This window comes from Mchenga conophoros, linkage group LG7, assembly GCF_057382185.1.
Source record: "Mchenga conophoros isolate Kocher_MC1m ecotype Shallow Benthic linkage group LG7, M_conophoros_male_GT1.1, whole genome shotgun sequence".
NCBI classification, from domain to species: Eukaryota; Metazoa; Chordata; class Actinopteri; order Cichliformes; family Cichlidae; genus Mchenga; species Mchenga conophoros.
The window spans coordinates 26,067,223-26,083,627 of record NC_140532.1 but is presented as its reverse complement, the minus strand read 5'-3'; the positions used below and the strand labels follow the sequence as shown (position 1 = coordinate 26,083,627).

Sequence of the window (16,405 nt, the reverse complement as noted above, 5' to 3'; positions counted from 1 at the left end):
TCTTGTTAAAGCCGTGTCACTGCACCTGAGCCTAAAAGGTAGTCCGGATCTATTTTTCTGGTGTGCTGTAGGTTATTGTTATGTACTACATTTGTTACTCATTTATGAAGCACAGTACATGTTTCGTACTTGTAATTACCACTACTTGTACATATACCTAAAAAGTTATGCAAATATGTACCCATAACTTGTTTTTCAAAATATTAATAAAAGTGATGTCTCCAAACAGCCATCTTTTTCCTGACAATTCCCTTTGTGCATATTCTCTTACATATGATAAGTCAAAATTGAAACACCTGCGGCTTTTAGTCACGTGCGGCTAATGTATGTACAAAACAGGATTTTCCCCTGATTTTAGCTTGTGCGGCTAATATTCAGGTGCGCTTTGTAGTCCGGGAAATACGGTAACATTCACACACACACACTCATACTCCGATGGATGCATCAGAGAGCAATTTGGGGTTAGTGTCTTGCCCAAGGATATTTGGCATGCAGACTGGGGAAGGCAGGGATCGAACCACCAACCTTCCGATCAGTAGATGACCCGCTCTACCACCTGAGCTAAAGCCTCTTTAGACAGTAGTCTGTTTCTATAATGCTCTGAGCGCACACACACACACACATACACACACACACACACACACACACACTAGTTATATCTATGTAGCTTACCTTTACAGCCACCAGCATCTTGTCCTTAGTGGGACTCAGGTTGTAACACTCGGCCAGGAACACCTTACCGAAGGCTCCCTCACCAAGCTCTCTTTTCAGAATTATGTCCCGTCGCTTAATATGCTGAACATCTGAAAAAGACAGAGATAAGGAGGAAATGAGTTTTCAGCCATTATTATTACTACAAAACAGCCACTCAAATGAAACCTCCCAAGTATTCATTCCCGCTGCTTATGTTTGATTGCCACCTGTTGGCTACAATTTACATCATGAAGTTGAATAAAACTGCAAAACTTATCAATAGATCTACTTTAAACTAATCAAACAGAAGATTACTGAAACTGTTCTCTGTGGATGATCTAAAATAGTTTTGGGTTTGTTTTTTTTACATGTGTTTTGTGGATTAAAAAAAAGAAGATTTTTTTCATTTGAACACACTGTTTTGGGATTTAGCACAAGTGGATTTTATTTACAACAGATATTTTTCCTGCCTGTAGCAGTGAATGACACATTTTCAGAGACTAAAATGGGCTTCGATTACACCTTAATATTATATCTCAAATAGCGTATATTTATGCAAGGAATTATTTTAATATAAATTTATGTGATTATATGGCTGCTTGGTAATTAGTACAGTTACTGTCATTAAGGAGGAAGTTATCTAAGACACACACACACACACACACACACTGAAAACTGTTCCACCACTGGGTCACAATTAATGCCACTGTAATATACCATGGGACTCATCATCATTGAGTTTCTTACACACAGCTGCTACCACAGCTGAGGAAGGTGATGGCAGCAGAGTAAGTGCATATCATAATAATCATCGGAATAAAATGATAATAAAGATAACATTGTTACATACACAATCAATGAGTTTCATGACTGAATAACACTTTGTGGAATTATTCAAAAACATCAGCATCAAGATTTTATTTAACAGTGAACCAGTTTATTGGCATTTGACCATTTAATGTCAGGGGTATAAGGCCTTTTGTGGCGTTTCTTGTCCCTGCCTCTAATGCTCAGAAATGTGTGAAGCTCTGCTCCACCAGAACCATATCAAGTGCAAAGCACAGTTTGCCTTAGTGAATCATTGTAAGATTCATTTAAATATTCTCCTCTCAAAATTTGTGTGTGTATGTGTGTGTGTGAGAGAGAATCTGAATACCTGCATCTGAACAGTTCCCTCATTTTCAAGGGGAAGCTATTCAGAGACAAATATATCAGACTAAATCCACCTCTATTTTAAGTCCATATTGATATTTTTTTAAGAGCACAGTAATCGAACTGTTAACAATGAGTACACAGTGGCTGCTGTGATTGCAGCCATTCCCCAACTCTCTGTGAGTGGTACTCATGGCGACTAATCAATGGTCTCCGATCAATGATCAGTGGTCTGATCAATGGTTGTTGATCAATGGTCATGACAATTTGGATATTAATGATCAAAGACCTGACCTCACAGCCCATTGTTCATTCAGTGGGCTGGTTTCAGTTATTGTGCAAATGTACTGTTTATAAGGTTGGGGGAAACTGCAGTCAGCTGAGACTGAAGAAGTCACTTGGATGACTGTCAAAGCGCACTTCTCTCACTGAAAACGTTTCGTCCAGATGAACAGAATCAAGCTTCTGGCATTTACTTACCTGGTTGATTGAGCATGCATCAAGACATTAGTTATTATTAATCTCTGGTTCTATTTCACAGCATGTCTTTGTCCTCCCCTCGTCCCCAAATGGTCGCGCCAGATGGACTCACTTCCCTGAGCCTTGTTCTGCAACCAGTTCTTCCTGTTAAAAGGGACTTTTTCTATCCCCAAGTGCTTACTCATAGGGGTCGTCTGATTGTTGGGTTTCCTCTGTCTTTACCTTACAATATAAAATACTCCAAGAGTGTTGTTGTGAATTGGTGCTATATAGGTAAAACTGAAGTGAATCGAACTGAAAACTGAATACATGTTTTCACTTACAGGTGGTAGGTTTGTTGCAGTTGTGGCCATGTCTGAAGTACTGTGGGTTCTCTATAACAGGAATTCTAGTCATTCCAATCACCACTGCAGCTGGTCCAGCATCCAGTGTACAGGGGCTAATGATCCCATGGTTAACATGATGAAGGGGACTGGCAGAGTCTTCCTCACCACTTATCACTGCCACCGGACCTACAAAGACACAGATGGAGTGTTTAGATTGGATGAATATCTCTATACTGTCAGTCACTAACTGTTTCTAAGTCTAGGACACTTCCTCAAATATTTCCTGTTATTATAAGAAGAGTCTCTGAAACAAAGGGATGTGATGCAAGGGTAAAAGCAGAGTTTCTTCACTGACTTATCCTCCTGAGAACCGAGGAAAAAAGTATCTTTCAGTTCAACGGTTTTTATGCGCTACAGAGGACATAATGAATAGGCTGTGTTTTAGGACGATATAGCTAACCTTAACAATCAGTCGTAACAATCAATCAACAAACTAGAATCCAAACAGCTTGTACTTCAAAGCCAGTTCAAGATATACTTTATGTCACAAACATGACAAATATAAAAACAAGGCAAACATGAATTATATTGTTGTCTTAGTGACAGTAGTTGTTTAAAGTGCTTTAATTCTCTCTGTTGACAGTAGACTGTGGGATATTTAGTAGTGAGGACATTTCATAGTTGGACTTGCACAGGTGGCATCCTATCACAGTATCATGGAAATTACTGAGCTCCTGAGAGCGACCCATTCTTTCACAAATGTTTGCAAAAGCAGTCTGGATGCCAAGGTGCTTGGTTTTATACACCTGTGGCAGTGGAAGTTATTGGAACTTCTGAATTCCATGATTCAGATGGGTGAGTGAATAATTTTGTCAGTACTACAGCTTTGTCTTATCTGCCTTATTAGCAATCCTACTAAGTTGTCAACTGTTTACTCAGTAGGTCAGTCCAGAGTTTTTATGTATCTGTGCTGCCCAGAGGACTGTACTACGAAGCAGGATTTCACCTTATCTCTGTAATGTCAGGGTTAACTCTGGGTTTTCTGTACTATGAAGGTGGTTGATTATTTATCGAAGTACAATCTCCATAGTAACATGCACTGCAGATTCGAGATCAACTGATTTGAAATCACTACCTACTGACTAGGGGTGCAACGATATTCGTATCGATATTGAACCGTTCGATACAGTGCTTTCGGTTCGGTACGCATATGTATGAACAATACAACATTTGTAATTTATTTTATCAACTTTCCTTCTGACGATGCTGTCTGTGTTGAGCGCTCAGTGAATCTGCGTTCGACTACTCCGCCTAGGCTGCACTGTCGAGCGCAGATCCACTGAGCGCTCAACACAGACAGCATAGTCAGAAGGAAGAGCGCAGGGCAAGCTAGCAAGACAGAAGTTAAGCTCTCCTTGCAACATGGACCTCCCCCACCCTCATTCAGATCTGGCGTTTGGAATTATTTTGGTTTTCATGTGATGTATGACCCTGAAGGTAAGCGAGTCATGGACTAAAGTAAAACAGTATGTTGGATGTTCCATGCAATGCTCAATTACATGGGTGGGAACTAGTGTGTTAGTGCAGTTAGCTCGTTAACGTGTTGGCCGTCCAGCCCCATGCACGGGGCGATCGGCGGTAGCTCGTTAACGGAGATTTGCCGTGTTGTGGCGTTAAGGTCATTTCAATGAGATTAACCTGAAAGCACTAGTGGGAACACAACGAATATGACTGCACATTTACACCGACATCATCCTAGTGCAAAGACAAAAACAACAAGCATGCTACTAACTTTAGCCGAGTCATTTAGACAGCTGTTAGCACATGATTCTCCTTATGCTGCTGAGAATAAAGCCCAGAAGAAGCGGATAGTATAGCTTTTATTTTGGAAAGAGACATTTCTCTGTAATAAACTCTCTTTTCCAAAGATGCATGATTCCTCAATCAGATACAGGGCTTGCAATATCGCTAGCCCGACGTCCTGGGGCTAGCGATTTTTTTTACCGTGGTAAAGTGAGCCGTCATTTGTGAGCCGCGGTCAAGCCAGCCGCCTCCTATCCGCCGCATAAATTTCCTTGCGCTTTTACACCAGTCTTTACGGTAGCGCCTTTTCGCTTTATATCCTGATTGAAAGCCTAGACTCGCGCACACACACAAATTACAATGGAACAGCCCAATACAGCCATCGTGACAGTCTGGTTGCATATTCAAAAATTCATTAAAAATCATTCTTAAAAGTTGATGCCAAGCTTTCAACACAATCCTCTTCTCGGACACCTACTTTACCTCTGGGCCAGGTTTTACCCAGATTTACTGTAATATTACTCAGAAATCACAGTAAACTCATATTCAGTGCAATACAGTCAATACACTATAATTATGTTTATTTCAAAAATTCATTAAAAGTCATCCTGAGTAGTTGATGTCCATATATATATTGCTCATATAGTACGTGCGCGGGTATAGGCTTTCAATCGGCACATAAAGCGAAAAGGCGCTACCGTAAAGACTGGTGTAAAAGCGCAAGGAAATTTATGCGGCGGCTAAGAGGCGGCTGGCTTGACCGCGGCTCACAAATGACGGCTCACTTTACCGCGGTATTTTTTTCAGTCGGGCTACCAAAATCTATCTCTTCCCTACCCGTCGGGCTATTGTAGGAAGGAAAAATATATGTCAATGCTTTTGCATTCTTTCAGAAATGTAGCTGGGTAATTATGTCATTGGCATCGGTGAGCCACTGTCAATATGTGACATATTGAAATCGCGTTTGAATTTGCGCTTGTTTTTTTGCTTTCACTTTGCAATCGTGCGAACTGTGTATAGAGAGCGACAGCACTGATCTGTGAGTGATGATAATTTGTGCACCAATTCCTCTGACATCGTCTTATTAATTGTTAGCTTACTATGCAAACATGACAAGTGAAATCTCCCGCAGCTTAAACATGTGAGAGGTTGATTGCGCAGAGAATCGCTGAGCTTATGTGAGTGTGTGTAAAAGCAGCAGGAGAAGTTATGACAAATCAGACTATAAGGCAAAAAGAAAGTGCAGCTTTATGGTTTCATGGACAAAAGAATTTCTGTGGCTGCAATATGACGAGCTAAATAACCAGGGCTGCACATAAGTGGTCCGCAGGTGCGCATTCGCTGTCAAAATAAAAAACACGCACAAGGGTTAGGGTTAAATTTAAAAACTGTACTTTTGAGTTAAAATATATATTTATAATTTTAATAAATGACAAATTAAAAAGGCATGAACATTTTTTTTGTATCGAAAAAATATCGAACCATGACACCAAAGTATCGAACCGAACCGAACCGAACCGTGAATTTTGTGTATCGTTGCACCCCTACTACTGACTTCAAATAATTTCAACCTCATCTTCACTCAAATATTTGGATATCTATCGCAGATATCAGTGTAAACAATTACAATATAACAAATGACGCAGCTAGACTGCTGTATCATTTTTTGTTTTTTATGATTAAGGTGTATTAATAAGGCAGCACGGTGGCACGGTGGTTAGCACTGTTGCCGCACAGCAAGAAGGTCCTGAGTTCAATTCCAACATCAGGCCGGGGTCTTTCTGTGTGGAGTTTGCATGTTCTCCCCGTGTTTGCGTGGGTTCCCTCCGGGTACTCCGGCTTCCTCCCACCTCCCTCCAAAGACATGCAGCTTGTGGGGATAGGTTAATTGGATAAACCAAATTGCCACTAGGTGTGAATGTGCGAATGAATCTGAGTGTGAATGGTTGTCCCTGTCCCTGTGTGTTAGCCCTGTGACAGACTGGCGACCTGTCCAGGTTGTACCCCGCCTTTCGCCCTATGACAGCTGGGATAGGCTCCAGCGTCCCCCGCGACCTTGAAAAGGATAAGCGGAAGCGAATGGATGGATGATTATGGTTTGGCTGTGAGTTCACTTCCTGACCTTTAAGAACATTTGAGTTCGAAACTGTTTATCCTTTATTAGATAATTTAGTCATAGTTGCCAAAAAAGGCTGTACGCTCACGAAAAAGTGAGTGTACAGCCACAGACGGACTATATAAAGATGGCTAAAACACTCAGAGCCTTTTCACTGGCTTGGGTGGGAAACTCAGAGAAAACACTCAGTTGTCACAGCAACAAACTCATTGTGATGCTGGTTGCTGCTTTGTGCCTTGAATGTTACAGCAGTGTTGACAAACTGCAAACATGACATTCTTTGAAGAAATGAACTGAATAAAAAAAAGAATATGTGATTAATCCACAGATGAATATAGTTTTAACATGTGCAGCTTGTTAAAGGGGGGGCGGCTAAAATTTAATCCCTCAGACACAATGAAAAAGAACCCTCTCAATACAATAAAGTTACAATTCAGATATTTTGTAAGTTAAGAATTGTCCACCAACATGTTAAACCTAAATCTACATTTTATTATCTAAACCGTGAATTACAAATGCACCGAACTAAATAAATATACAGTACGCCTAATAGTTTTTCATAATTAATTTTCATATAGATTTTCTGCATGTAGTACAGCCTCGATTGAATTTCACTCCCAGAAGACCTATATGACTATATGCATCAGACAGACAGATGTAGAAAGACAGACCGTAGCTCAATGGGGGGAGAGCATGGTATCATTCAAGGTTTACAGTAGAATAAAACAACTAAAAAAGGGTCATACTAAAGAATGGACTGGACTGACCAAGGACCATAACACATTCAATTACAGACATTTTTTATTCTCCTAAGAACACAACAATCCTATTGGAACCAAAAGGAGAGTACAGTGACATAAAGATGCCAATGTTCTTAGAAGAAACCAGAGAGTTTCTCCCCAAAGAGTCTCTGAGGAGCAGGATTTATGAAGCCCTAATGGAATCATCCCTTTTTTATTCTTTTACAAACCATGCATTTGGAGCAATGGAAGTGAACAGTGACACAATATCAGTACACTTCATCTCACTGTAAGCTAAATGTCTTCAAAATGTGAGCGTGCATGCACGTGAACAGCCAGATGGTTCATATTGGGTTTCTGTGTGTTCATGGCCATTAAAACGCAGTTTCTCTAGGGCTTCACTCAGGCCACACTGATCACACTGAGGGCCAGACATAGGTCACTGATGTATTTTAATGTAAAGTAAAATTGGCATCTCATTTATCATCTCATTCATCTCATCATATCATCTCATTTATCATCTCATTCAACCAGGCTCATTCCATGAGCCTGGTTCTGCTGGAGGTTTCTTCCTGTTAAAAGGGAGTTTTTCCTTCCCACTGTCGCCAAAGTGCTTGCTCATAGGGGGTCATATGATTGTTGGGTTTTTCTCTGTATCTATGAAGCGCCTTGAGGCGACTTTTGTTGTGATTTGGCGCTATATAAATAAAATTGAATTGAATTTACTCTCCTAACAATCTCTTTTCATAATCTATATCAATTAGATACAATTAATTATGCTTTGTAACAATTAGTTACAAAATTATTAATGATGTTTGCCATTCGCTGGCTGTAATTTTTAGCAATATTTTTTTTGTCAAATGTTGAATAATTCTTCTTTTAAATCCTTTGAGATACAGATGATGACGATTGGTTGGATTCATCCTTTCTATGTCATTTTAATCTGTAGACCATCAGGATCAGCTGTGAGTTTCTTAGTGTATTTTGGTGATTTCTTATTGTCCTCCATTAAGTTGGAAAGAATCATTCTGTTGGGGAGTTTAAATTTTCATGTTGATTACAGCTTGTGCTCCATAGCTTCTGACTTTCATAATCTTCTAGAATCTTTTCATTTTATTCAACATGTGACTCGGTAAACACATAGCTGGCCCAGCCAACCAACTATGATTCTGTCACTTGGCCTGGACATTTTTATTAGTGATTATAATGTCTTTTATTTGATGGTTTGTTTGTTTTTTAGCCTTGACAGCTTCTCTATTGCACATACCAAGTACTCTTGACACATTACTGGTGGAGAAAATTTGGAGAACTTTTTGCTAGAAATATCTTTGTGATGATATGGAAGTGTGTGCTGCTTTCACTGTGTTTAAATATACTAGCAAAGTGCCACTTTAGTCAAGCCAGCACTCCTTGGATCTCTGAATCCATCCACAGTTTTAGGGGAGTTTGCCATAAAACGCATAAGCGCAGACAATAGTCAGGACCCGTTCCCCAACCTGAAGGTGCAGGAAACAAACCTGCTCATCTACTGGGAGAAACCCAAATGTACAGGCAGGAAACTGGGTTGATACTAGGATACCCACCCCGGCTCACCACCTCTCTCCATGGGCAACTCCAGACTGAGACAGAGTCCAGCCCCTCTCCAAGAGACTGGTTTGAGAGCCCAAGCCATGTGTTGAGGTGAGCCCCACTATATCTAGCCAGTACTTCTCAACCTCAGGCACTAACTCAGACTCCTTCTCCACCTGGGAGGTAACATTCCATGTCCCATTAGTTTTGGTAGTCGGTTATCAGTCTGCCAGGGCCCCTGCTCCTGGCTGCCTCCCGACACACATTGCACCCAAACCCTACGGCTTCTGCTGTGGGTGGTGGGCCTACAGGAGGATGAGCTCATGTCACTTTTTCAGGTTGTACCTGGCTGGGCCCAATGGACTAAGGCCTGGCCGCCAGACGTTTGCCCTCCCCGGGCCTGGCTCCATGGTTGGGAGCCCTGGTAATCCTATCCCAGGCTGGGTAAACTGTTCCCTCAATGTTCTACTCATAGGGGTCTTTTGAAGACCCCTATGAGGTCTTAAAATGACTTAGAAGATATATCTGAAATATTGACCAAAATGAAACCTCAGTCCTCTGTAGTCACTCTGATATATTGCTCTTTGCGTTCAGGTTGTGTCGCCAGATGCTTTAAATGGGTTTATCCAACCACCACTGAAAAACAAACATTGACACACCACTGAAGAAAACCTACAGGCCCATTTCCAAACTTCCTTTCATTGCCAAAATATGTGCCCAAAAGTTTGAGACACAATTAAGGAATGTTGGAGAAGCACAATATTCTTGAAATTTTCAATCTCTCTGTGGAGACTACGAAACAACTGTAATCTAACTACACTGCAGTACAGCAATGTGAAGATGAAGTGATACACTCAGTATTTCTCTGTTGATGAGAAATTGTCCCAATAAGTATCACAGTTAATGGTCACCCATCACTGAGCTCTGACCTGTGTGCATACTGTCAAAGCTAATAATTATCATAATAACTGCAACTATGGGGTTTCTCATTTGTGTAAGAACATCATCACCTTAAGTAGTTCAACTCATTTTACCTCAGAGAGCACAGGGTATCTTTGCAACTCCAATATTTAACAGCCTTTAGTTTTATTAAGAATGAACCTACACACAAGTCACAAAGTGATTGTGCCTTCTGCAAGGTGAAACACCATTTTTTTTGTCAGTTTCTCTTCAGAAAAAGCTGCCTGACAGCAGTTTCAGGATAGAAAACATTCATCTAATTGGGCTTTTGTTGCCTCTTTCTTTTACACCTTTGTGAAACCCTTTAAATTAAAAATGTAAAAGCTGCACTTCAATCACATCTCAATTGTTCGATTTATGGATTGTGTTGGTGCACAGAAGAAATAAAAATTGTCTAGTAACTTTAATTCTCATCAAGACACTAAAAAGAAAATTTGGTTTGAACTGAAGCACATAAACTCTCCAACCAAACAGAGTGACAATGTGAAGCTGAGAAAAATCCAAGCTTGACTCATCATGCCTGGACCTTTTCCCACTCTAATCCCTTTCGAATCCACTGATATGAGTCAGGCTGGTAAACATGAGCATTCTGTGGACAGTTTACTTTCACTATTTCTAGATTTGATGTGTGCAAACACCCACCTCTAGATACCACCTCATGATGGCAGTGTGTGAGTTGACATGCAGTAGCTTTAAACCTCTGTTCTGCTGCAGACACTCAGCTAGGAGTGTGTACTACTGCACGGCAAAGGCCACATGCTACTCAGTGTACCCGTTCCACCCATACTGCATGCCAGTAGCATGCTTCTCTTTGTTGATTTTTTTTATAGTCAAGTTTTCACCACTAGTGTCTCCCCATTTATTTTCAATGTAACATTTTGATTTCAATTCAATTCAGTTTTATTTACATAGCGCCAAATCAGAGCAACAGTTGCTTGAAGGTACTTTACATTGTTAGGTATAGACCCTACAATAATACCGAGCATGTTTCTAATTGCTTCTCAGAATAACAATAGGGAGAATAAATTATGCATGGAAACATCTGTTTCCCAATATTTCCAAGGAATTGTACTGCTTTTGTACACACTTGTGACATTTAGCAAGCTAAAAATCCCAATATCTTTGCCATCAGCAGTATAGCTAATCAAATAACATACAACACAATGTATTGCTTAGTCTTGCAATATGTTATCATAATCAGTTCATATAGATCTCAACAGAATGCTGTGCTGGTTGTTCCTTACTAGTCAGTAAATAATATAAAATAAAAGTCTTATCCAACCAAAAAAATGATTTCATCCCAGCATGCATCAAGTGACAAAGGGGGAAAAGAAAGATGCTGTAGAGGTCAAAGGTGAAAAAACGCCCAGACTGGCCAAACAGTCAAACTGTTTTTTTGGCACTTTGTTATCTCCTATGTGTTCTTCCATTGTTCCTCCATTTGGTCTTGACTGCACTTGTATTGCTTGCATAGCATAGTACCATGTTTGCATAGTATGTCACAAATATTATCTGCAATTTTCTGCAGCCCACCACACTATATACTCATATGAGTGTGTGCACACAATGAAAAAACGAGCAAAGCAGATTTCACACTTTTAATATTTCCTTCCAAGGATTCAGTTCAATTTTATTTCTATAGTGCAGATTTAGAACGACTACAATCAGCACTGTGAGCTCCTCTTTCTGCTGCCCACCTTCATACAAGTCACACATGTGATTTTTATTCCAGATCAAAGACAGAGTAGAAAGACTAAAAATACATTCGCTCTTACCTTTCATGCCAAACTTGGATCGTCCACCATACTTGTTGATGAGAAGAAAGAGAACCACCAGCATTAAACTTAGGGCAAACCCTGCCAGGCCCACTGCTATGGATACCTGTAAATCACATGAAGTCTAAACGTCACAGTCACACAGTTTCACGGCATTGAATTGAAAGTACCTGACTTCTAAAGTATTTTCAGGAGCGAGGACTCAGTATCTTTAGACCCACAAACATCACAAAATACTGTCTTCAGCAGGCAGTAATCTTTGAACTAGTAAGATTTTTAAGTTCTAAAACCAAATGGTGAAGAATCCCAAGTATTTAATCCCTAGATATGAGGGTCGTCAGCTCACTATCAATCATGGGCCTCACCACATGCCAAGGTGTGAAAAAAGCTGTGGGTCATTATCAGCAGAGGTTTCGGGTGAAACGATTGGGAGACCTTAGCTCACCCTATTATTTGACCCACTGAAATCACCTGATGCAAGATGTGAATGGCAGTTGAGATGCCTGGGAAGGGGTCTAAAAACTGCACTGTAGGCAGCAGACAGTTTCTCTTACCCCAAAAGTATCTTCCTCCGGTATGTGAGTCTCTGCAGTTGGAATTACTGTAAGAAAAACACAAAAAATGTTAGTTTGTTTTCCCAGGCAGAGGTAAAGTACAGGTGCATCTCTTAGTTGTTGGGTGTAGCTGGTTAGTGTTTGGGGCAACATAACTGACTCGTTTTAGGCGGTGGCATCTTATTCCACTCACCTTTTTCTGTGGGTCCTTTAAGAAAAAGAAAGAAATCACACATTATTAACAAATTCTTGCAGTTTTGCTTGATATGATTTCTGCTGCTGAACAGTTTCGTTTGTTGAATGTTTTTTTTCATAATGTTAGACAAAACAACAAAAAATAATACATGCAACAATTCAAATCAATTCAGTTTTATTTGTATACTGCTAAATCACAACAGTAATTTCCTCATGGGGCTTTTTATTGTAAGATAAGGGACCCTACAATAATACAGAGAAAACAGAGGAAAACCCTATGAACCCCTATGAACAAGCACTTTGGTGACATTGGGAAGGAAAACATCCCCTTTATCAGGAAGAAACCTCAAACAGAACCAGGCTCATTGGAGGAGCAACTATCTGCCACGGCCTGCATTACTCCATATTAAACCTTGGTGTGTGAAGAGGGGTCTGTAATTACATAAACAAGCACCACTTCATCTTCAGCATATGAGTTATTTGCTCTAAGGTGTGTGTTTAAGAGTTATACCAATGATTCAAGTACTGGTAGTGTTTCCCAGAGGAACCACAGTATGGAGTCTTACACAGTGAAGATGTAAAACTATTAGTAATATAATTTACCTCTGTGGGAGTCGAGTTCAGGAAGCTGTTCTGTATTGTGTTAGCACATGACACTCAAGTTGACAGTGAGGGAATTATATCCTTAAATTTAGTTAGACCACTTTCAGAAAGACATTTACTGCAATGAAATTTATTCCCAAATAATCTGTAATCTATTATTGTAAATGTTATTAGCGTTAGTAAGGAATTAGTTAGGGCTTGACCCTGAATCCTCAGCTGCAATAGCTCTAGGCTGATGATGCCTTGAGTGTTTCAGCTTTTTCACTCACTTTGTGTTTATGCACCTCTCTGAATTCAATGATTATTATTTATTAATAATCCCTGACTCTTTTCCACAGTGTGTCTTTGTCTTCCTCCCCTCACACGGCAGATGGCTGCCAGTTCTGTAAGCCTGATTCTGCTGAAGGTTTCTTCCTGTTACAAGGGAGTTTTTCTTTCCCACCATCACTAAAGTGCTTGCTCATAGTGGGGTCAAATGATTGTTGGGCTTTTCATTGTATTGTTTTTTTGTTTTTTTTTTAAAGGAAAACAAATGAAATGGAAAACTACATAATTTCCCCTAGTGATCAATAAAGTATTCTGATTCTGATAATGTATTGATGGATAATAAAACTCACCATAATCGTAATCATCTATAAAAGAAAGAGAAGAGAAAAAGTGACGATTGGAAAAGATCCTCTGTAAGGCATACTCTACAAAGGAATCTGATCAAACAACCTACGGCATCACTTCAAAGAAAGCAGGTGTAAATGACTGAAAATGACTTAAAACTGAAAATGTGAAAAATTTGGAAATAAATAACACTACTAAGAAGCTTATCATATCCTGTATGACTTTTCTAATTTCTCCGCATCTAATTTACACTTAGGCTAAATATAAGCATTATTTCACAACTATATCCAGTACTAACACAGGGCGATGATTAGAGCATGTTTTGTTTTATAAGAAAACTGTGACACTGAGTCAAACCGAATGCTAAGTCATGACAGTGTGCTTGATCGTAATCTCTGATTAAGCACAGGGAACTAAAATGTCCCTTTAGCAGAAACTTGTTGTTTTGTTTTGTTTTTACTTTTTCCTGCAAAGGTTCTAAACAAAACTGAAAACTGAGCTTGAAAGCAGCAGAATAATGCAGTGGTTCCTTGTGGTACAAGGCTAAATTAGACAGGGAACATTTCATGTTTTGTTTGTTTGAATATTACTTTTAATGTGGCAAAGCAGTTTTTGAGTTTCATTATTGCCATTGTTTAACATTCGATCACCATGCAGACTAATAATTCAGGGTCATGTTCAAGAGTAAAGATTTTTCCTTGATTCAGACAACTGATACATTTGAAACTTCCATGTTCACTTTAACAGGGGGCACTTGCAAGAGTGGGACCCTATGGTGCTGTAGCCCAAAAAGGTTGCGTAACTTTTACAGGATAAACATTCTTCTTGTTCTAGTTTGTGAAAGATTTTGATAAAATAGAAATGGCATGGAACACATCTGCAGTGATACATGTAGATTTCTCTCTGGACTGGCAGAAATGGATGACATTTAAACCTTTTAAGAAAGGGACTGGAAAATGTGCTCCAGCTACAAGAGGATCCCATTCCTCAGCCTCCCTAGGTAGATCTATGCCAGGGTATTGGACTGGATGCAATTAGTTAAACCTCGGATTCAGAAGAAACAATGCAAACTATCGGATTCCCAGACGGAGAACCGTGGTTTGACTTCCAGCCAATACTAAGATGGTTTGCAGCTCATCTGAACTGGCAGGAAAAAGAATTAGGAACTCGACATTCAAAGCCACGGCTCTCAATCAGAAAAGGATGGAGTGCCCACTCAAAATGTACTGCCCTTTCTCTGAGTCTTGTTCAAAAGTAAGGGGAAACTGGAGCAGGTGAGTGACAGATTGATGTAGTGCCGACAGCGATGCAGGTGCTGTGGTGAAGACACAGCTGGGGTGAAGGCAAAGCTTTTGATTTACTTTAGTATAACTCTAAATGATTGAACTTACCAAAAGGCTTTTCCAGGAAGTGCCCATACACAGTACTGGTGGCTATGCCCAGGTAGTTTCTGGCCTCCAGAGTATAATTGCCATTATTGTGGTGTGTTGGGTTTTTAAAGGTTAGGCATCCCTCTATGTAGTCCAGGTAAATATCCATGTCAGGCCGCACATACTCAGTGTGGGAAATTTCCTACATTGTCAAAAAATGACAAGGATTGATGTGAAAGAGATCAGCTACAGCCCTGAAAACTTATGTGCATGATACAGTATACAGAGCTCTGTAACATTTCTTCTAAGACTTTGTAGAAACCTTTACTTTAAAAGTAAGTTTAATATTTTTTTCTAAAACCCTAGTAGTTATTGTTGGTAGTTAACAAAGCAGGTTTTTTCTTAAACCAAACAGCAAATAGTAGTCCCTCAGAAATGTAATGATAAAGCTAGATAGAAGTCTAAATAAAATATATTAATAAGCTGATAACAATGGATGATATTTGATATTAATTGAAATTCATCTTCCCCTATGTTCCAAACATTGCCCTTTTGGCTGTTTTGAGGTAATGATGTGAAGAAAATGACATGGAAACAGTTATGGTAGCTTCTGTGTAACATTTGGACTGTTAAACAAACCTTTTCTCCTGCATTTCATAAAATAGAACAACATATCTAGCATTTGCTAATTCATATTGCATTATGATTCAGTGGACCCAAATTGTATTTTTATGCTTAGTGTCAGTCACCTCCTGTTTTTAAATTCTAACTGCAATGCCACATACATACTAGCACGGTTGTTTCCAGGATCTTTCAAAGGACTTGTCACTTGGGGAAACAGCAACAAGTCTGAGGGGTGCCACAGGAAATATGAATATTTAATCAGAAATAACTTTTCTTCTTCTGTCAGCTGCTCCCTTTAGAAGTCACAGCAGATCAACTGCCTCCATCTCTTCTTATTTCTAGAATCCTCCTCTGTCACACCAACCCTCTGCTTGTCCTCCTCCACTTAATCCATGAAAGTTCCCTGTACCCCTCATCTGCACATATCCAAACTATTTCAGTCTTGCCTCAAAACCTGAACTGTCCCACTCATATGCTCAGTTCTAATCCTATCTCATCCCCATTTAGGATTACAAAAAACAAATTTAGCATTTCTATGGTACATGAAACAAACCAAAAAACTAAAATCTGAAAGGACTATTTTCAACTTTATATAATCCATAGTAAGGTTATTAGAATTACCAAAATAAACCTTGGATAACTACAATTGTAAGTGGAATTGAAGCTTTACAGACAATATGTTTCTAATAAATGGTTGCTGAGTTACTTTCAACCTAAACCAGTCACAACCTCGCAGTACTTGTATTAGTTGATGAGTATGTCTTTTTTTATTTTATTTACCTCTTCCCAGTGGCATTTACCCAACAATTTACTGTAATGTACTGAGTAAATAC

The 16,405-nt window shown here is 39.5% G+C and overlaps 1 protein-coding gene across 3 annotated transcripts in view; it reads right to left on the bottom strand.

The window, feature by feature from the left end:
* Positions 1-16,405, bottom strand: part of ntrk3a (neurotrophic tyrosine kinase, receptor, type 3a) — a 90,621-nt gene that overhangs the window by 14,385 nt on the left and 59,831 nt on the right. For all 3 annotated transcript variants that reach the window (XM_085283123.1, XM_085283125.1, XM_085283124.1), the window contains 7 exons: positions 14,970-15,150; positions 13,584-13,598; positions 12,362-12,376; positions 12,169-12,215; positions 11,615-11,720; positions 2,649-2,837; positions 673-803 (listed from right to left, as the gene is read on the bottom strand). In XM_085283123.1, coding sequence (XP_085139249.1) covers positions 673-803; positions 2,649-2,837; positions 11,615-11,720; positions 12,169-12,215; positions 12,362-12,376; positions 13,584-13,598; positions 14,970-15,150 — 684 coding nt within the window. The remainder of the gene's footprint in view (positions 1-672; positions 804-2,648; positions 2,838-11,614; positions 11,721-12,168; positions 12,216-12,361; positions 12,377-13,583; positions 13,599-14,969; positions 15,151-16,405) is intronic.